We start from the raw sequence: 22989 nt of genomic DNA on the forward strand, positions 1-22989 counted from the left end.
CCATGTCACAGGGGCAGGGAGAGATGGGGACATGCCTGGGTCCTGGACACTATTCAGGCATAACTATATCCTTCCAAACCTTATTGATGGATGAGCACACAGACCCAGCAACCAGACCCATTTGCAGCAGACTGCACAGAAAAATGAAGCTACTTCAATGCTTACAGCTCCAGGCAATTTGCACCTTCTCACCTCATAAAAAGAGAGAGAGAACAAAAAAGTACAGATCTTTAGTCACTTTTGTACACCATGAATGGCATCATCTTCTGGACATGCTTATTTCTCCCCATTGACTGTATTAGCAACGTACGGTGACTAACTGACTTCAAATTCAATTTTCATGTGTCATCCAATTCTCCCAAATGTCAGTTTCTGAACAGTTTAATTCAACAGGGGCTGAATGCCTCAAGTATCTTGGGAGGAATCCACTGTATCAGAGACCAAAATTAATCTAGGATTCATATCATGCACATGAAAACAGACATTTTAGAGAGAAAGGACAATTACTGAAAAGCTTTATGAGGGCGCTTCATTCCACGAATGTTCATACCAAATAGAAACAGAAAAGGCTATGAACTACACAGCCTTCATTCTTGTTTCTACATTTATTTTCAAACAGAAAATATTATAATAAACATATCTGAATGGTAGTATAAATTGTGCAATAAATCTGCTGCTGCTTTCTTCTCAACAAAAGCAGCATAGTATTCATACATTACTACACATCAAAGAATTTTGAATCCTCACTTTCTGCTGAGGATTCTGCCTTCTTCTAGGAAGTTTAAAGCAAGTTTTCAATGCACCTGCAATCAAGGATACAGTTTAAATAAATTGCAAAAAAATCTGATCTCTAAGGCACAAAAAAAATTTACACTTAACTAAGAAAAACTTCACCCTTCCTTACTAAAAAACATGATTAAGTCAGATTGAGAAAGTCTCTACTAATCCTGAGTCATCAAAACTCACATATTTTTAGCTTTTCTTTGTGATTTCTTTTTTAAAATCATAGTCAACAAGCAGTTAAAAACTTCCATGGAAAAGATTTTTCTGTATAAGGAATGTCTCATAGACATTTGATAATGTATTTTGCAGCAATGGTTGCTACACAAAAGTACTAATCAATCCTGAGGAAAAATACAGCTTGGTAATGAGGTTCCATAAGCTGGCACTGAAGCATTGCATGCCTGAAAGTTCCAATGGTTCCACTGAACACACTTCTGCTGCGCTTCAGTGCTATGAAGTCACTGAACAATGGAAGAATAATTGTCAACTAAAACAAACTTCAATGAACCTCCAAAATGAGAAATTATACATATCTGCTAATTCAAGAGAGCCAAAGGGGAAGTACAAAAGAAAAAAAACAAAACAAAAGGCAAAAGGACAGAAGCAGCCATGCCCATACTCTGTTCTGTGAAATCAAAGCACAGATAAAAGAAAGGAAAAGAGCACAATATGGAAAGTGATGGAAAGTGAGAACAGTTATAACATTATATGTTGTTAAACAACTTTTAACACGGATTTTTTTTTTTTGTTGAGGAAAAAGATCATGAAACATATTGCAGTTCTAGGCTTGATTTTCAGCAGCAAGACAAAACCAAAGCAAGCTGGAACTTGATAATGTACCATATGGTTTTCAGAAGCAGAAGTGTCAGAACAAAAACCTAGGAAACTCATTTAGCAATCTAGTCTAGATTTATATTTCCCAACACCATCTTCACCATTATATTTTGCTGTAATGCCACATATGTAAACAATTTGAAAGCCAAAAAAAGAGGATTACCTAATTTGTTTTATAGCCATCTATTTCTCTGCTGACTGAAGGCATCCTCCTATGACAACAGGTGAATAATAACAACTTCAATATCAGACGTTTAAATATTTAAAGAAGAAATTGGTTTTAGGAACACTGACTTGTAGATTTGATGTTAAATACATACTTTAACCCACACACAATACACACACACACAACACATATAGACATACAGAGTGGGATTTTTGGAAAACTCACCAAAACATCTAAATTTCTCAGTAAAATTTGGAGGATAAGCATCCAACCTCCCAAGCTAAAAGTGTTACTTTACCCCTATACCTTGCCAAAAAACAAAGTCAGCTAAAGGTCAAGCACTATGTCCCATTCCCCAGAGAAAAGCAAATGGTTAATAAGCTCTTTGAGAGTGCTATCTATATTTTCTGGTAATAAAGGACACATAGGTCATACAGGAATGTCTCACTTTGCAACTGCTAGCTTTAGTGGGAAGGTACTGTGAGGGTCCAGAACTCCTTGGCTGCAGCACACTTGTGTCAGCAATTTACTGATTTGTTTTGGAATAGCACTGGGTGCTGTAGCAACTTTCCAAAACAATTTAACATAAGTGTGTTAAAGTAGTTTGAACTCTTGCCTCTTATTTTCCTCTCCTTTCACCAAATCAGGACTCACATAATCAAGCACATCCTTCCTGTCCAGCCTCAGCAAAAATCACTAAAGCATCACTGTACTAGCTACTCTTACGTGAAAAACTCTCAAGCATTTCTGTCCTCATACCATGTCTTCCCAGTTTCCACTTGGTTTCTATCATAGATCCTATTCCATTCTCCATTCTCCATCTACAACCTTACTCAGCATCAAGACATAAGAGGTACATTATCCCCTCATGCTGAACACAGTGATAGGAAGGTGTAAAATCAAGCAGTACTGTGCTTAACAGGGGAGGAGGAGCCAGCAGGCTTGGTCTCTGCCTTTTCTTTTCACTGGTTTTATCCTATGAAACTAACAGTAGTCCCTTGTTCTGTGGGACAGGGAACCAGGCCATCTCCCACAACAGCACTGAGTGACATACAAACATCCACACAGTTTAAGGTTCCCATGTTTTCTGACTGAACACTCACACATTCCTCTAACTTTGTGGATTGTTTTGTTTTAAAACATGGTGGAAAGTTACAGCTTTAACCTGATCAGACACTTCCGCTGTCTGAAGCATATGACCTTTCATCTTAACATGTTCAAATATTTGTACTGCTATTTCACATTTACACTGCTAGCAGAACTTCAAGTATTTGAAATAGATTATCTTGAAGATATGAACTGTTCCAGAAAAGTACGGAATGGTCTGTATCTGTCTGGTAACTCAGTTATGCAGTAAAAATAACCTAAGTCACCATAATTACAAGAGTTAATTCTGGTAAAATGTAAAAAGGGGTAAATTGATTTAAAAAAAATCCTCAGATGTTTTACAGCTGAATAAAAACTTTCAAGTTTAGTATACAGTTAGCTAGTCTAACATAGAAAATACCATCATAGAAGCAAAGTAGTTAAATAAGGAATCTCCTACTGGTTTTCAGAAGCAAAATACTTAAATAACCAATTTTCTACTGGTTTTCAATACCTTTTCAGTCAGGACTGACTAAAACTAATTAGTTCAGCTACAGACCAACTTATACACTATGAACACAGAAGACAATATCCATTTCTTTACATGGACAATGCAGCTTTGAATTTTGATTGCATGAATACAAATTTTGTCAGCTCCACAGGTTAAGTTATATTTTATGCAATCCAACACCAATGCTGTTACAAAATAAACTGGAGAAGTACTTTTCATACACCAGGGAAGTAACCACTATAAAATGTGTGTACTGTAGCTAAGTAAAAGGACTTACAGAAAAATTAGTAACTCCATCATAAAGGCAAAAGTCCTCTTCCTTCTTATAGTTTCAAAGTTCAAGGGAAAACAAAGGAATACAATGAACTAATATCCAAGTTTAACATTAAAAAAAAAAGACTCAACACTACAGTGTTTTGTACGTGAATACATCTTGCTTTCAAATGCAGTATCTACCCCTTTCATAAGTACCATATAAAACAAACATACATGATTTTAAGACTCTTTTAAATAAATAAGCAGCTGCCTGACCTTTCTGTGGCTTAAGTCTTAACTGGGCAACCTTGACACACAACACAGTCCCTGCCATTCTGGATTTCCCATATTTCAGATATATAAAGTATTTTCTACCTACTGATGGCTTTTAAATCACCAGATGCAAAAAGAGTTTCCACAGAAGTTTCCTGCCACTGATCAAACACACATTGTGGTGTATAACTGCCAGTTATCATGAAATGGGATTAGGAAAGAAAATTACTTTCTTTACTGATGACCAATGCCCAGTGAAAATTCTCTTTTTAAAAATACACACGATTACTACCAGTCCCACTTTAGACAGTAGTCGTAATGAGCTGCCTTTTGTTTTAAATGAAAAAGGACAACAACAGCATACATGTTGTTTTTTCCATTAGAAGATTAACACAAACTCCCACAGATTGATTTATTTGAAGAAATACTTTGTTTTTTTCCAGTTTTAATCTTCCTTGGCAGGAGAAAGAGACAACATTTTAAAGAAAACGGTTATCCAAAAGAACTTTAAACTCACATATGACTCAAAATCTTGCATGATTACATCATAAGCTTGACAGAACAGCCTGAGAGTCTTATCTTTATGGAGGGCAGAACAAGTAACTCAGTATCAACTATGTTTGAAAGGTCATGGTGAACTGGGGAAGTTCCCAAGGATTAGAAAAAAGCAAACACCAGTGCAATCTTCCAAAAAGGGCAAGGAGGAGGACCCAGGGAGCTAGAAACTGGTCAATATCACCTTTACCTCTGGGAAGATGAGTGGACAAAGCTTTCTAGAAGCCATTTCCAAATGCATTAAAGACAAAAAGGTGATTTGGGGTAGTCACTATGGATTCACAAAGGGTAAATAATGCCAGACAACCCTGGATGGCCTTCCAGAGTGAAATTACTAGGTTGATGGATGAGGGGAGAGCATAGCTAATGCTCACCATGACTTCAGCAAGGCTTTTGACACTTCTGAATAACATAGAAACTGATGAAGCACGGACAGAGCATAGGCACCAAGGTAGACTGAAAACTGGACCAAATGCCAGTCTTGAAATGCTGTAATCAGCAGTGCAAAGTCGAGCAGGCAGCCATCCACTGGTCACCCACTGCAGTGGCTGACACTGGGGCAGACAAGGACTACAATCTTTAAAGATCTGGATGATGGGACAAAGTACATCATGAGCAAGTGACACAAATCTGGTTGAAGCAGCTGATGCACTAGATAGTTGCACAGCCATCGCAAAATACACATTCAACAGGTGTCCAGGCAGACACCAACATATAAAAAAAGCAAGTCCCACCATTCAAGCTACCCATTGTAGGCAAGTATCAGTCTGGAGACCAGTTATCAGCATATGTTGTGCCTCAGCTACTATGTTCTACCATAGGAAAAGGTTTATTTGCCTTAATAAGATCATGCAGTAATATAAATATATAACTTCCAAACTAAAACACAATCATGGCTTGACAACTTGGCAGCTGTTTGGTCCCATTCTTCCATGAAGAAGTCCTTCCACAACACAGTTTTTCTGCTTCATGCTTCTTACAAATCTTATCTCTGCACCAGTTCTGCCTTCACCTCAATCTCTAACACACATGTATGCCTAAAGCTGCACAAATGTACTCCAGATGAAGGATTACTATCTTTTACAATGTCAACATGTCACTGATGTGTTGGAAGGAAAAAATATATACTGAAGTTTCCTTACCTGTTGTGCTCCATCTCCACTAACAATAGGGGAAGTCAGAAGAGGGATTTCACTACTTATAATTGAAGTGGTATCCAGTAACGGTGGATGTTCTGCCATCATTGATGGTACACTAATTCACAAGATCACCTGCAAAGGAAAGTTACTCAGATGGTTAAACTATATCAATATTTCTGAATAATTATCTTTAAACCTTGTCTCACTTTAGAAATAGCAACAACAACAACAGAAGATTATGAAATTAGATACCTTAACAAAGTATGTTTCCACAACAGGCAGCAACCACACAAGCCTCAAGACGAGTTTTTGTCAGCTGGTACAAGCCTCAGTTACATAGAGAGGGTGGTTTACACCCCCTCTAGCGGCTGAACCTCAGAAGAAGATAGATCACTACCCTGGAGCTAACAAAACAATCTTTAAACTTTGTATCAAACCAAGGCTTCAGCAAACTGGCACTGCTGACAAAATGCCTACCGAGTTAAAAAAAAAGAAAAAGAAAAACCCCATTTGCTTTAGAACCTACATGTATAGTGTTCTTGTTTATGTGACTGGTAAAAAACCAAGATATATTAACAGGGACACTTACTTCTTTTCTTTTTTAATAATCAACCCACTTTTCCTACTATTATAATGGATAAATACTTTAGGGACAATTTATTACTAGGAAATGTCCTAGTGAGGCACAAATAAATAAATAATAATAAAATATTATTAATTCTGCACGATCTGACATATCATCATTTTAAAATTTATTAGATCCAGAAATAAAGCCGTGTCACTTTGATAACCAGTGGCCCTTTAATCAGCAGCTAAAACTTGGGGAGGAAGGGAAGAGATAATGCCCACACACACAATTGTAATCCTCATAACCATACTACAAAAAACCCTCACTTGCACACATTGAAAAGTTACAAGAAACCTGATAACAAGAAAAAAAGCCACAGAGGCAAGAGGGCCATGAAAGCAGTGATACATTTTAACTGAGGAATATCACATAACAAGGTTACAGAAAGCAGGATTCAGCCAAGCATTCCTTTCAATTATATTAACAAGTCACAAGGAACATGTTTTTGATATTTTACATCTTAGTGCTATATCAAGACTGGATGGAAGAATTAAGACCAAAAAAGCTGAAGATTACCATTTTTCCATGTTGGAAATAAGTACTGCAAGTCTAAGAGGCTGCTTTTGAAATTGCATTTAATTTTGTTTAAAAAAATATCACTAAATTACATTAGTTTACTATAGTGGTCTTAACTCAATCCCAGCTAGACCTAGTACACTTAGCCCTTGAAATAAAAAAAGAATTAGATCAACAAGAATTGAGAAACTGATATTTCTTAACAAAACAGAAAGACAGATGGAAAGAATTCACTAGGGGTGAATGGCACATTCAGAATTCCCACAAGTCAATCCCATTTTGCATCTGGAAACAGTGCTTTACATCAAATATAGACATAAGGATTAGGCTGAGAAAAAGCTTGTACAGTATTTCTAAAGCAGAGTCGCTTCTCTCAGCCAGTACTTACAGTAGCCTGGTAAAAAAAAGTAAATACAATTTTAGAGTTATACAGCCTGACAGCCAGCAGTATTCCAGGCTTTTCTAAGTTTTGTCTTGGTATCATCTGGCTACTGAAACTCCCTACAAACTTCTAGTTCAGATATACTGTCTACTCATAAACAGAGACATTTAATAGTTACAGCATTAACTTCAAATGAAAAAATACCTGATGGTAATGGAAAAATGGAAGGAGTGATAATGGAATAAAGCCAGCTTAATGACCTAACTTCAGTATCAAGCTCTAGAGATATTTGGTTAACCAGTGCAGCTTACTACTCAAAAGCATGCCTAAAACTTCATCCCACCCAATGGGCTACTTTCACTTGCTTACCCCTCGAGGGTAGATGTTGTAGCTCTGCTGTGGGGTGAAAGCTGTAATACAGTGCTCTCAGTACAAGAGGACTTGCACATTAACAAAGCACTACAGGCCTCTCGTACAGAATTTTTTCCTACTATCCAGCCTAAACTTCTCCTGGTGCAACCTGAGGACATTTCCTCTTGTGCTATCACCTGTTACCTGGGAGAAGGGACTGACCCCAACCTGGCTCCACCCTCCTTTTAGGCAGCTGTAGAGGGTGATAATGTCTCCTCTGAGCCTCCTTTTCTCCAGACTAAACACCCCCAACTCTCTCAGCAGACCCTTCCCCAGCTCCTTGCCCTTCTCTGCTCCAGCACCTCAGAGTCCTTGTAGTGAGGGACCAAGAACTGGACACAGGGCTGAGGTGTGCCCTCAGCAGTGCCAACAGGGGCACAATCCCTGCCCTATCCTGCTGTCCACATTGCTGATCCAGGCCAGGATGCCACTGGCCTTCTTGGCCACCTGGGCACACTCTGGCTCAGTTGCTGTTGACCAGCACCCCGGGTTCTCTTCCACCAGGCAGCTTTCCATTCCCTGCACAGCTGTTAAATGTTTTTATTTGTATGAAATTAGGTTCCCACAGCTACCCAAGTGCTTAGGTCAGTACTCCACCTTCAGCACCCAGTCTTTAGTGCCTTAACTGGGACACAGCTAAATTCCATGTCTGAATTCAAGCATTTGATTTATTCTGGAGACAGAACGCACTGCTCACTGATAAACCCTGACAGGAGGTACTATGCAGAATGTTATTCCTGACACCCTCTACAACAATAATAGAAGTGCTACCTGTCAGTCTGTGTAATCAATCTAGGAAAAAAAATGTTTCCTTGACAATACAATCTTAGATTTCTCTGCAATGTCACTGAACTAGTCTCAAAGACTAAAGGTTTAAACTTCACACCAATGTGGGTCTATACCACATGTTCATCAAAGCCTTTCCCCCATCAGCAGTCGGGAGGCAGCAATCCATACAAGCCAGTGCACATAATACAGTCACACAGTAAGAAGTGGCATGTTCACCCACTGCAGGTGCCTTCTTGTTTTGCTGTGAGGACAAAGAAAGACACCCATTTGAAAAGACAGAATGTGTGGCAGAAGGAGAAGTCTGCTAAAATGGACAAGAGGTTGTTGTCAAGACAAACAGAAGTGCTCAATTAACACATCTTGGAAATAAATCATATCACATTCAATGCAAGGACCTCAAGTGTGTGCAGACAGAGCCTTTAGACCAGCAGATCCCAGTAGCTTGCATTCAAGACCTCTTGAAGACATTTACCTAGACCTTTGAAAAAGACTTGCAAAATACTTGGGTCTAAAGAAAGTCTCAGAGGTCTGAAAAAAAAGTAGAAGTTTGAAGTTTGCATTAAATACTGTGTTGTAAAAGGGACAATCTAGTCCTGTTAGCAAACGATACTTTGAGGCCAACATTGGATGTTATTTGTAAAGAAATAAAATACAATTAAGATTGATTGAAAAAATCTTTTCCAATTAACTTCATACAAACCTTCTGCTGATGGATATTGCTGAAAAAGGTACCAATAAGTGAACTGGAAAAACAACCTTAAAATCTTAATTGGCATTAGAGAGCATTTCTCTTCAACAGAAAAACAGAACAGATGGATTAAAACTGAATGGACAGTCCTTAAACATTAACAGTAAATACAGAGTTGTTGAGCCATGCGAGTTTCCAATAGCAAGGGAAGGTACCAGTTCTCATCTTCTCATTACAGAACATGTTTTTAACTTGCCTCCCAGAAAAAAAAATTTAAAAAGGAAGTCGAAAGGAAGTCTGGAAATGACAAGCAATGACAGTGATAAGAGACTGAGTCATTTCAGTCAACTAAAATGGCATGAATAGCTTAAAAAGTTAGGCATAGCAAAAAGTATTAATGTATAAAGGTAAAACTGCTCTTTCTAAAACTAAAAAGAATGAACACAATCCTGTGAAGGGTTGATTCCGACAAGGACAGAATAATAAAAGTGGACAGTCAAACACCAGCTTGCCAAAAGGCTTTATCAGTTATATCAACAGGTCTACCTCCCTTAGCAACATGGAGGGGAGGATGTTTTTCCTGCCTCTGGCTACAAATACCTACCATCTCTACTGGAATAACTTTACAAGCTTTGTCTCCAATTTTCTGACTTGAAATTGCTGCTAACTGTTCCAAGTGTGAGCAACAGCTTCTTCAACATATTGTTCCATACTGAAAATACTGAAAGCAAAGTATATGCATACTGTAATTTCAGCCTTAATCCTCATAAAACTGCCCCAGATGATGTAACTGTCCTCCAACTCCATCCAGTTTCTAGATATACTCAGGACTTAATGAGAGCTCAAGAAAAACAACTTGCATTCAGACAACAGGTAAGGTTCAGCCTGCAGAACCACTACAAACAATTCACTAGCCTATCATCAGATTTCCTGCACTATTTAAAACTTTGACGCAGCAGCCTTCAGAAGGGGTAAAATAACATGTGGGATGAACCAAAGGATTTATTTAAGGCCTACTCACTACACCATTCTTGTGGACATTAACAGGGACCAGGCAAGGAAGAGGACATATAGATGAACAGAAAGATAATTCTCAGTTGCTAAGCACAGAAGCAGCTGAGAAGTAATTTGCTACTGGTGGAGCATTAAATGCATGCTTATTTACAAATCTACATTGCTTTATGCACAGCAACAACTGCTGCATGAACAACTATTTCATTTCTTGTCTTGCTACTGCATATACTGAACTAGTAGCAGACATTCAAAGCCAATTCAGGACTGCAAACTCAGTCTACACTGAATCTGCCCCGAGTCTGTTCTACAATTCAAGGAAAGTACAGCATCTCTTGAGATTACAACCAAATTGTGCAGGTTAATGCTTTGTACTAGACTTATATTTTAAGTGGGCTACTGCCCACGACCCCCACCTGAACTGCTGTTTGAAAATACCTTGAAAGAGTTTTCTGAAGCCTATCAAAGCTGAAACAAAGTAAGGGTATATAAACTTACTGGAGGTGATTTGTTTAGACTCCAGGACTTATGCCTGAGGAACCTTTAAGGAATGAATTACACTAACAAGGCAAAAGGCTAAATGATGTTAAAGCTCACAAAATGTGTTCCACTCCATAGTTCAGTAAGCAAGTTTGCCTTCCTGAACTGTAATGACAATTTAACTCAATCCTTAAATGCCTTCAGATTTGGTCCTTTAGTGTTTCTGTGGCACTACCCTCAAGTGGAAAAGCACAATACAACACTACTTTTTACACTGTCAGTTGTTCACTGAGGGTTAAGGAGTGTTGTAAGGCTGAGATCATTGGGCAGTGCATTCAGTGCATTTCCTCTGCACATGCAAAGGATCAGCATTTCTCCAAGAGACTAGCAGCTGACCTCAAGGATAGTCTCTGAAAAACATATCAGCATTGTATCAGCTGGATCACCAAGGTAAAACAACATGAGTCAGCAGCATGTGTCCTGTAGCAATGAAGGCATATGAGGCTGTATTAGCAGACAAGTACAGCCAATGGGCTGAAGGAGGTGATTATTCCCTGCTACTCAGTGGTAACAAGCTGGAACCTGGAACACCACGTTCGGTTTTCTCTTCTCAGCCACCTCCACCTCCTCCCAGTATAAGAGAGGTGCCACAAAGATTGTTCCTGGGCTTGTGCCCATGAAAGACAGGGAGAAGCTAAGAGCACTAGAGTAGCTAGGGGTCACCTGCTAGCTGGACACCACTGCCTGAAGGATGGTGGTTAAGAGCCTCAAATCAAACTCTTCCTGGAGGTGTGCTGCAAAAGCACAAGTGTTTGGACAATGCTCTCAGACACAAGGCATGACTCCTGAGGAGTCTTGGGCAGTGCCAGGAGTTGGACTCTAGGATCATGACAGGTCCCTTCCAACTTGGGCACGCACTGCACCATTGGAAATGCTGTCTGTCCATAAAGATTTAAAAAAAGGTATAGTGACAATGAGAGTGGTGTAGCACTGGCATACCTTGCTCTGAGAAGCTGCAAAATTCTTAATCCTGTAGATCAGTAGTCTCTAAAGAGGGGTAAACACACTCCAGTACAAGACAAACTCTTGGCATACTAGAAGAAAATATTTTTTGTAAATTAAAAAAAAAAAACTTTTAAACACTGGTTTTCATCTCTATCTTATCCTCTTTTTTTTTGCATATGCTTTATAGTGTAAATGCATCAATAAAGTAGCATATGCATATAATTTAAAAGATTACATATATTGGAGGTGCATGCTTAATATATTCATTACTTACAGGGTGCATGACCAAAAAATTTGGAGACCAGTGCTGTAGAAAATCAAAACCTGACCATGTAAGGTCCTAACAAAGGGCTGGAAAAGGCAATCTCCAAAGACCCTGACAAGTAGAATTCTCCTATGAATTCCAGAATATTAGTCAAACAAATTCAACACTTAATGCCAAAGTTGAATGGTTCAGAGTAGGTCAGAACCCAGAGAGAGGACCACAGCTTGACTCCAAGCTCTTAAAAGCTATCAGATTCTCAATTCAAATTGCAAAGCAACTATGACAATGCTAATCAAAACTCAAACTTGGACACCTAAGGCTCAAACTTTGAAAGACATACACATAATGGTCCATAACAGAACTGCTTTATAATCTGGCCTTTCTCCTAAAAGAGGAAGGCTGCATTACAGGAAAGTTTCAAATTAAAAAGTTACACTTTCACATGGACATCCTACACAAACAAGCTTTCCAGTTCAGCTGGGATATAGGCACTACCATGATAAATGTAGTTCTATCTAGTGACAGTGCTACATACAAGAAAAACATATGGACCATTCCTTTCCTAGAGATTTACTGCTTCTGGTTATTGAGTTTGATACAAAATATAATTAATTGATTTATTCACAACTAGAGGACTTACAAGGCCACTCCCCACAGTGGTATCACTGGTGCCTACTGAAGGAGAAACTTGTATTGCTGCTTTTTTCCTCAGTTTTTATGATTTACAGAGTACTGCTTCTCTACCTACCTATGTATCATCACAATGCTTACAGCAACTTAATACTCTTTCAATTTGAATTCTGTCAAATCTAGTGAACAACAGACACAAACTTTTATTATTCCAGAGAGCTGTTCAGAAGAGCTGTGAATTCTATACAACACAAGGACAGAAGTTTAAGCAGGGACAAGACAAAAGCACCTAACACAAAAGAGTGCAGTGTAAGAAACTGGCTTAATGAAATCAATACTAAATGTTTCCAAACTGCATGTTGCTGTCACAGAAGAAGTAACAAACTCAGGGCTTTACCACAATTTCTTTGTCAGAACTGCAGTTTCATACATGCTTCAAGCAGTATCATATTACAGCTGCCAATTCCAGGTTGCTGTGAGGTGTGCTTTCCCAGTGGGTTCAGCACAGCAGAGCAGGTGTGCATTCCTTTGTCACCTGGGTCTTCATGCAGCTACACTCCCCCAGGAACCACAGGCAGGGCCCATCCTCCAGCCCAGATAACTTCCAGTAAGAAATAAAAGCTTCTCTGAATAGGAGGCAATACTTAGGTTTTGCCAAAGACCAAGGAATGTATTTACAAAACCTAAAAAACCATAAAACCATCACCCAATCCTAATGCATTCAGTGCTTTAATTCTGCCTTCTCCAACATGGAGACAGCAGATGCACTTGAAAAACAAACATCTTTCAAGAGGCTGAAGCAAAAAAGCCAATTTCTTCCAATCTATCAAACTGGCCATCCAGTTCAGAACTTATGAGACAAGAGTGGACAAATAGAAGCACCCAAGACGTACAAATATGCTAAAATCAGGAAAATTCTAGAATATTCCAATGCAGCCCTAGGGTGAAAAGGAAAGAACAAAGAACATACAACAGATGTTAGTAATATCACTTAATGCACTACTGGAAAAAGCTCAGATAGAGTGATGCAGCTGGTGTAGAAACATATTAGAATATAATTACCCAGAGATCCATAAGGTTGTAGCTGAGCTATTAAAGTTATGAAGCATGCTGAAGAGTTTTGTGTTTGTTTTTAAGAATCAGAACTGAGCAGAAGGATTTTAATTTCTCTCCCTCCCTGTACATTTACCACATTTTCCAATCAAAGAGTTTCAGATGTGGCAATTACAGTACACCAACTTTTAAAGTTCTGAACTAAATGTTTCAATTAATATGCAATTTATTTAAAATATACACTTTGTTCCTGATAAAGTATTTTTCCTGTTTCAAAAATGTTTTCCTGGGACACTTGATAAAATACTTTCCAACGCAGCAGAGGAGGGATTTTTTTTGTTAGAAGGGTGTTGTGGGGAACATTTTTCTTTCACTAATTTGTCAACCTCCTTTTAAGTACAATGAAAGTAAAATGGCTATTCCCTTCGGTGCTGGTCATAATACTAAAATCGCAGCTAGGCAATAGAGGAAAATTATAAAAATAGTATTGTTGCATGAAGTGAATCAACAATGTCAAAGTCTGACAGCCACTTAGGAGTGAAGACATGCCAAAGCTTTTAATAAGCACTGGAAGTTCCTATAAAAAAAAAAAATATACAACATCTACCATCAATATGGAAATACTTCAAGTGTTGTCACAGATGCTCACTCATCATAATTTTCAAAGACTGAGAAACACGATCCACAACTCTATTCATACATACGTTCATATGTTACCACCAGAAGCTGAACAGTGAAAGGTGTAAAATTAATGCAGTAATCTTGTGAAGGAAACACTGACTGTGAGCAAATGCAAGTGCACACTAACAGCCAAACAGTTCCCAGCTCTGACTCATGCCCAATAGTTGCCCCTGATCTACTCGGAGCGAGAATGGCCAAGCCCCACAACAGCAAACCTTAGCATTGCAGGCGTTTGCTATAGTAATGAACACTTATGTGTGCTAGAGTAAATGAATGTCAGGTTACCTCCATACCCCAGACTATAAACTGCAATGATTCAGGGGCAGCTTCAAATGCAGTTCATGCACTCATGCCATGGGTACTATAACCTGTGTAAGAATGCATAGTAGATAATTGGAAATACCCCAGCTGTTCAAGTTTAATGCATTTGTATTCATAAGCCAGCAGTTTTTGAATCTGAGCCAAAGAGGCTAAGTTTTTAATAGTAGCTGATGTAGGAAACTAAACTTTTGAAGGTGAAGACTACATAGAGGATAACTAGACAGTTATAAACCAGTCATCCATAAGGGTACAATATGTTCATGGACACTGACTAGCTCAGCTTGCCAGCACAAGTGCTGAACACTTGACTGTACACAGCAGGACCAGGGCAACCAAAACTACTTCAAAGCAGCACATTCTGGTTTTAAATGTTGTTGTTATTATTATGTTATTTAAAAAACGTCCACAATCCTTATCTGGATGAAGTACATGTAACTTGAAACTGTTGCATATGAAGAATTCAGTACTTCCCACTTATTTACCCATTCCTCCTATACCTTCGAAGAAGTCTAAGCTTCTAGTGCAAAACTAATACAAATTGGAATTATCTGTTAATTTTATTTGGAACTACTTTGATAGTGCACACTTTAAAATCAAAGAGCAAATTGTCAGCAGCCAGGTGCAAACCCATACCTTGTCTTTAGCAGGCACATAAATCCAATGCACTGACACACACAGGGTAAAATACTGTGACCTCCTTTGTCTTGGAGAACATCTTCAATTTGGATACTCATGGGAATCATCTCCAAAAAGAAATGAGGAGAATGAACTGCATACTATATTTTTTGCACCACTTGTAAAAAATCGGCAATGCAATTCCACTTTATTTATGCTACACTGATCTAAACTATGTTTTGTTTTACACTCTTGTAACTCAAGAATTTCCTTAAACCCTCCTAGTTTTACTTTTATACCAGCAAAATTAGATTCTTCTAAGCTTCTGCCAGGACTGGATTTCCTTCAGTTTGTTTTCTGAAAATCACATGGCTTCAAAACCAACTTGGCCTTTCCCACTTAACTGTTACTTTTGCCTCCATTTCTGTTTAATAACATGCTTAGTTTTTGAGCAAACAAGAAAATTCAATGCCAAGAATCAAGCTACTTCCTCATTTGTCATTGACTCCATTTTCTCAGAGGCTGTGAGTAGCAACGAGAAATTTCCAAAATAATTTTTCATATGATACCTTTAAGGCAAACTAAAAACACAGATACATTTTTATTAATAAAATAATAAGACCTGCAACTGGTCAGTGAGATAAATTTATTGCAGAGACAGCTGCTGGTGTTGGAGCTACAAAGAGTGCATGACTCAAGCAGAATGAACAGCTTTTAAAGAGCTCTTATGAAACAGCTTTTTCCTGCTCATTCTGAAAAATGAAAACTGTGCTATCCAAATGTAAGGTGACGTAGGATCAATGAGGCTACAAGTCTAAGAGACTTTAAAACTTCTCTCCACTGATTATTTTGGAAAAGCTGTAGATCTCTGCTTCCATAAGGAACAGGACAATAACAGAACATGATAAATCAAGACAGACGTACAAAAACTACTTCCCAAGAGCAAAAATTCACCAAAAAAGCTCTTTTGAGCCTAACAATCACATTTGAAGGGTGTTCTCTTATCAAGAATTTAAACTCCTCTACGTCAGTTCTGCTAAATCATTCTAGCAGATCCCACTTGCGCCACTGCAAGCAACTGGTCAACAAAGTGAGTTAGACTGTAGGACAGATGCAGTTTAAAATTAATCATATAAAAACTGATCAGTTTTAACACAGAAGCTTCCTGATTGACTTTATACAAAAAATGTGCAAATACACAAGTGAACGTGAAATGTAAGAATAAACAGAGAGGAAGTGCTTGTACTCCATAGGAAAAAAAAAAGGCACAACAGTCAATCAGGGCCTCAACTGAATGCAACTCTTGAAGTCTGAATGTGCTACTCATGCAAGGGTTCTCCAACAGAGGAGTATCTGTAACTACTGCAGGGGAAGACCAGCAAAACAATAGCAGGTTTCTCAGGTGATATTAGCAACCCCTTCTCCCAAGTTCCACACCATCCTCCTAGAAAAGTTTTAGTTAATCAAAACACCATGAGACCAACTAGTTTGATTGCCCAATCAAGTCAGGAGGACAAAGCTGCTCTTAGCTTCCTCTTTTACATATGAAGTTGCAACATTGAATAGCTGTCAATTTGTTATCAACAATACAGTCACAAAGTCAGAAACGGATTTATTTTGAGCTGTATTGCCATGATGTACATACTTAAATGCACAGAGGTACTTTTAAGTTCTATTACATTATTTATGGTAACTTGTCCTCACCATTGAAATGCCACCATTGAGCAGAATGTACAGATAAACTAATATTCTTAAATGGGGGCAGGCAACTTATCAGCAAGCCTGAACAAATTCAAACAAAATACATTTCAGCTGCATCTCTGATTAATCATTGCCAACAGTCACTGCTCACTTCCACAGTTTCTTTTAGTCCTAACTTCTTAGTACTTCATTTCAATATCTTCACCCACTTTCATAACAGACTAAATGGGTGAATACTTGTCTTACAGTGTTGTCCTCCCAGTTTACATTTCTGATAGACTCGACAGGATTTGCAGAAGCATGGTAACTCTTGTGTTTCATGACATTTATTCTTACTGCAGAAATTCCCCTAACAGTCCATCAATATGTATTTTGAAATATTACTGCATAGTTACAGTCACAGCTCTCTCTCATTGCCAGGACATTGGAAGTCACCAAAGTTTGTGCTGAACCTTCTTATCCATTCAGTTTCTGCTTACAGATTAGTTTCCAGATACCTGCACACTTTTTGCAGACCATTACTACTTGATTTGATATCCTTACCTAAAATGTGTTCTTCTGCCACAGAGCAAAATTACTCAACTTGCTATTCTGTTGTCTCCACTTCCTTCTGTGGAGTTATGTAGTAGATAAAGTTCTTCCAGTTAAAAGGACAACAAACTACAAAAAACCAAAACCTTGCAGTTTAAAAACTGGAACTTAGAGAAGAAGGATTTCTTTTATAATCAAAGGAGTAATACCTGGAATGGAGTATGCTATATTAGTGAGGGGAAATGAGACAACAGCTGGACAGCAGCCCATGCCCATGCTTGTAGGATCCTGTATGCCACAGACACTGGGTCTGTACACTGGGGAAACTCAACCCCATTTACAAGGGACCATTTACACTTGTGAACTGCAGAGTTTTTTTACTTTTTACTGCTGGTAACAGTTAAGCTCAAGGCTTGCTAAGTTCGTTTTCACTTCAAGTTATTCAAAATCAAAAGCAAATAAGAACTGAGCTTCACAGACTTAAATTCAACCAAGGTATAAAAAACTCAGAGCAGATTCAAAAAGAACTGTTATGCAGAAGGTAAAGTTAACATTCCTGCCCTGCATATTCCTTTTCACTTCCAGCTACCTATCCATACCTGTCACAGCATGAATCCTTCTGGACCTTATTGAAGACATTTATTACATCTTAGAAAGTGCTGTGCTCTTCTTAAAGCCTATTAATGGCTAATAAAAATTACTTATACTGGTCAAACTGGGATTGCAAACTTGTAGATAATTTAATTTTTGATAACTTGCTATGCCCCAAGTCATCCAATATACAGTAAGGTACAATGTTTTCTACTGTCTATAAATGCAGAATTTTGCAGTGTATCTGCTCACGTGTCCTAAATGCTTTGGAACAACTTTGGCAGCAAAACTGGGGGGAGGTACACCATAGGCATATTCAGTGCTCCTGATTAACTTCTGTGGACTGGTGTTGGGGTGGTGTTTGATGCCCAAGGTACTAAACCAAAAGAGAGGATACCAAGGTTAGCCTAAATGATGTTGTGACTGCAGAACAGCACGAGCAGAAGGTCCACATATCCTGAAAAAGTAAAAACTTAAAGGGAGACAAAAATATAAATTCTGTTAAGAACACTGGTTCAATATTGGTAGGTCTGATGAGACTGAAGCCAACAAATGTGCTTGCCTAGACCTAAACAGTGAAAGTTTACTTGGAGCCAGGAACAAAGAGGGCTAAGCAGGTCCAGTATAACTCAGTTTGAAATGTGTTGTGAAGACATCACAAATGAGCATGGTGCTGAAGTTTTAATCAAGTATTTAGAAAATAAAAGGATATTTCATTCTTGAGCTACTGCAATTCTGAATACAAAAGCTAAAACAATACATTCAAGAAGAGTAATAACACAGTGGTCTACACAACTGTGCCACCAAAGTGAAGACCAACACTTTCTGCAGCATGTGTTGTAACCAAGACAGATTATCAATATAACCAATAAAAAGTGCATAACCTAACAAGTGACATGGTGGACATGAAGAGTCCACCATGAAAGGAACAGCTAAAAATTCTATTTCACTATTGACAAAAGAGCATAGCAAATGCTATTTTAATTTACATTTCATTAAAGTCATCTAAGACAGGTTAGCAAAACGTCTGCAGATTTTCAGTGGTTACAGGCTCAAGAGTGTGTCAGCAGCTGGAACAGGACCAGATTCCTGGGGGGCAAACAAAATGACTTCGAAAATTTTTGTTCCATCTGAAACCAAAAGCAAATTAATTGGAAAAATTAAAGATGACAACCTACAAGAAACATGTATTAGTATCAAGTGTTACAGACATTTCCTAAACATCCTGCTACCTCATCAGTCCTACAAAATACACACCTGAGGATGACAGTCCAAAATACTACTGGACATAAACACAACCATTAAACTTCATGAATAGAGAAGATTAAGAAAAAGGCCGATATTGTTTTTCTATTGACATCAAATGAACAACAGCATTAAGAAAGCTCAAAGTTTACTGTATATAGCAAAGAACAAGCAAAAAACTAGTCATTTCTGTAGCTCGGGAAACACTGGCCCCATGAGCAAAATAAACATTGTTCATGTTTGCTGAACAGAAAAAGCAGTGTACCCATTCCAAACTATTATTGCTTTCCTGAGATACAGACAGTATCTTTTAGTTAAACTAAAAACTTGACAGTCCAAGTCAAATCCATTTTTAGTGAGATTTGGTCCTACAGGAGAAACCTCAGCTCTCAATTCAACTCATGCACTCTAAATTGTAGTGAAGTTGAATTTTACTACAAATTGCCTGGGAATTTCCCCAAGCAAACAGTCTTAAAGAAATCAATGATAAAATATAGAAGTGTTATTGACACCTATAACAGAGAGAATCCAATGCATATCCTAGATAACAGAAATGCATTGATGGAACATGACATTATCTGTAGACATTTTAGAAGAGATTGAACTAGAAATCCCACAGCAATTAGACAGTGGAGGTGAAAAAAAAGATAGAAAGTTGCTAGAAGAAGAAGAAGAAAAGAATTCCTGAGGTTGCAGAAGGCATTGACAAGGAGCATCAATGGTGCAGAAAACTGTCTAGGAAGTAGGCCTGCATCCTCAAAAACTGTGTTCTCTGGTGTCTGCCTGTCTGGGAATGAGCAAGGCTGCATGTTTGCCAGTTCAACCCAAGAAGGGGGACGGGGCTGGGTTCCAGGATTTGCCACTGACAGAGCCCCGAAGAGACAATCAGAACAGCAGCACACAACACCTTCCCAGCATTCTGCATTTCTAGAGACCAACACAAGTACAACAGCATACACCGCTGCAGAAGTGACCTGCCAGCAAGGGAAATTGTAGCATCATCTAAAAGCATTCAGATGTTAAAGCCATCTAGGAGAAAGTACTGACAGGGATGAAAATTTGAACCTCTTGTGAAGTCAGGCTTTAAGAGTTTTTCTCAAGTCCTAAGACAGAACACTGCAGAAACATGTTGAATTAAGCACTTAAAGCTGCAATAACCATTCTAAGGATCTCTTTGAGATCTTCAGCCAAAATGATCATCAGCATAACACTGTGTTAGCCGATGGAGGTCCAAATTCAAGTAAAATTAAATGGCCACAAGGCAAAGGTTAACAAAGAAAAGCATCGTAAGATGCACAGGACTCAGAGCCCAAAGCAAATGAGTTACTAGTCCAAATCATAATCCAAGTTTCTGCAGCTCCATTACATCACTGCCTATAAAAATCTAAAGCTTTTGAGTTCACAAACTAGGAGAAACTTCAACTTGAAAAAGGTAGAAATGCCATTAACAGACTGAAATTAGGCAATTGGTGCTGCGTGTAATGACCTGACCCTCATGAAACTCATATACCCAGAGCTTGTCATACAGCAAAAAGCCTCAGAAGAGCTCCATTTGCCCTGAGAAAAACCTGAGACACTCACCTAATCCTACTGTAATATTATCATCTACAGTGGTCAGCCTGTGACTCTGCTCCAAGCTGATTGCTCACCCCCTGACCAAGTGAGCCAAGCAACAGATCACCAAGCCCTGGCCTTCCTGAGGACAAGGATCTCTGTCTCTCTTAACCAGGGCTTCACCTGCTAAAAATCCAGTGCCCCTGTGGAACTCATATAGCACCTCAACTTCCTCCCCCAAAGTCACCAGAAAAATCATTCTGGTGAATGATTTTGAATGAATCATTTGTTTGCACAAACAACTCCCAGATTCAATACATGTGTGACAAGATAACTTGTGTACACTGAGTGAATCTAGATTAGATGCCATGTTTTCAAACTTGACCAGCACCTTTCTTGCTCCCTCATGCTTAGTAGAAACACTGGCTGTCAAGAACTCTATCCAATTTGCCAACATTGAGTGCTAGAGATACTCAGCTACTTCTGACTTTCACATGTGTGTACAGTTTTCTCCCTACCTGACAGCTTGCTACTTCCCCATTCATCATGTGACTAAATTTCATAATTATTTGAGATCATTTCCTTAAAAAAAAGGCAGAAAAAAATGTAACTGATCATCCTCTCTGAATTTTAAGGACCACTGATTTGCTGTGACTCATACTATTTCACAACACAGAAAATAAACACATCTACGGATGCAGATTCACATCAGTTAAATTTCTATGCTGTGTAAAGCAGAAAGTTTCCCATTGCCATAACAACAAAATAGCTTCTTAAAAGCAGAAAGCTTAGCAGGACTGGCTCCTACAGCTTCTAAAACAGAAGCTGCCAAGTACTCAGCAACAAAAAATGTAGACATTTTAAGTCTCCTTGAAAATTTAAAGCGTTTCTAATCAGGTATGTATTTGATCAAATGCAGACTGAAATTCTAAAAACAAAGAACATTTCACAGAAATTACTTCGTAATGCGAAATGTTTTAGAATAACACTTGACATGCAAGGTGGCTAATAAAATGCCTTTGACAGGGTTAAACAAATGACTAACACGTCTTGAGGTGCCATTTATAACATTTTCTCCTACCAAACACATTTTCTCTTGTTTCTGCTGCTTAATTTCTTTACTTCGCACAATAAAAACCAGCTGAAAAGTTTCATTTTTGCTTTTAGCTGGTTTCACTTTCTAAGTTGCCTGGAAGCAACGAAAAGTTTCTGTTTAGCTTGGGCGACATTCAGGGAGGGGGGAATCGGGAGCAAATCTGGCAGAAAGAATAATGCCTCTGCTAGGAGTCGGCAAGATGATTATTACCGTGTTTTCGGGAAGACTTTTATCTACATAGAGACGCTCAATCCCTTTAGCTGGGCGTTATGAGGGAACCTTTACGGCTTAGGCGGAGGGCAACAACAACAATAACAGCAACAACAACGAGAAAGAGGTGTCGAGCACCACCGCTGCCTTCTCCTCCCCGCCTGTCACAGCCGGCTCAGCTGTTTTGGTCGCGCTCCGCATCTGCTTCTTTCTCCGGCTCACCCTCCGCCTCCTCCCGCGGCCGCCGCGCCGCAGCCCGGCGCTGACAGCGGGCGGATCCCCGCGCCCCGGCCGGCAGAGGCACCTCCGAGCCGCGGAGGGGAGGCAGGGAGGGAGACACAAAGTTTCTTTCGCGGGGCTCCGTCGGAGGCGCCGGCTCCCGGTCCTGCCCCGCGGGGAGCGCCGCTCCTCAGGCACCGGGGCAGGCAGCGGCGCCGCCCCCGTCCCCTCGCACCCCTCCGGCCGCCCCGCGGAGGGGAAGGCGGCGGTTCGCCATCAGCGCCTACTCACCGCCATGGCCCCGCGGCTCTCCCGGCTAACGGTCCGCGCTCCGCCGCCAGCGGGCAGCGGCGCCGAGGCGGGGAGCGCCAGGGGGAGTTCCCGATGGCGCAGCTCGGGCAGGGGCGGCGCTTCCCCCACCCCTTTGCCCGCCCACTCGAGGTACCTGCCCTCCGGCCGCCGCCGCTCCGCCGCCTCTTCCTGCCCTCCCCGCGGCTGTCACTGCCCCCCGCTCCCGCCGCCGCCCCCGCCCCGCTGCCTCAGCGCTGCCCGCCGCCTCGCCCGCCGCCGCGCGGCCGCCATCTTTGGGGAGAGCTGGGGGGACCGCGAGGGGACAGTTGGCTCTGGCGCGCAGTGCGCCTGCGCGGAGTCCTCCCGTGCGGGTGGGCGGGGGCCGATGGGATGGGCGGGGCCATGGTATGTGGGCGTGGTTTGTGTATGCAGAGGGCGTGGTCTGTCGGAGGGCGTGGCCGGCGGGGGCACGAG

At 39.9% G+C, this 22989-nt stretch overlaps 1 protein-coding gene across 4 annotated transcripts in view; it reads right to left on the bottom strand.

Annotated features, from left to right (window-relative positions):
* FNDC3A (fibronectin type III domain containing 3A) overlaps positions 1–22726 on the bottom strand; it is a 111146-nt gene extending 88420 nt beyond the window's left edge. The window contains exons 1-2 of one of the 4 annotated variants that reach the window (XM_059493419.1): positions 22670–22726; positions 5606–5734 (exon numbers count right to left, since the gene is read on the bottom strand). In XM_059493419.1, coding sequence (XP_059349402.1) covers positions 5606–5707 — 102 coding nt within the window. In that variant the 5' untranslated portion in view covers positions 5708–5734; positions 22670–22726. Of the gene's footprint in view, positions 1–5605; positions 5735–22005; positions 22230–22515; positions 22592–22669 lie in introns of those variants that run through there. The other 3 variants (XM_059493417.1, XM_059493420.1, XM_059493422.1) reach the window with 3 other exon arrangements.
* Between the last annotated feature and the right edge of the window lie 263 nt (positions 22727–22989).

Source organism: Ammospiza nelsoni, chromosome 2, assembly GCF_027579445.1.
Source record: "Ammospiza nelsoni isolate bAmmNel1 chromosome 2, bAmmNel1.pri, whole genome shotgun sequence".
NCBI lineage: Eukaryota > Metazoa > Chordata > Aves > Passeriformes > Passerellidae > Ammospiza > Ammospiza nelsoni.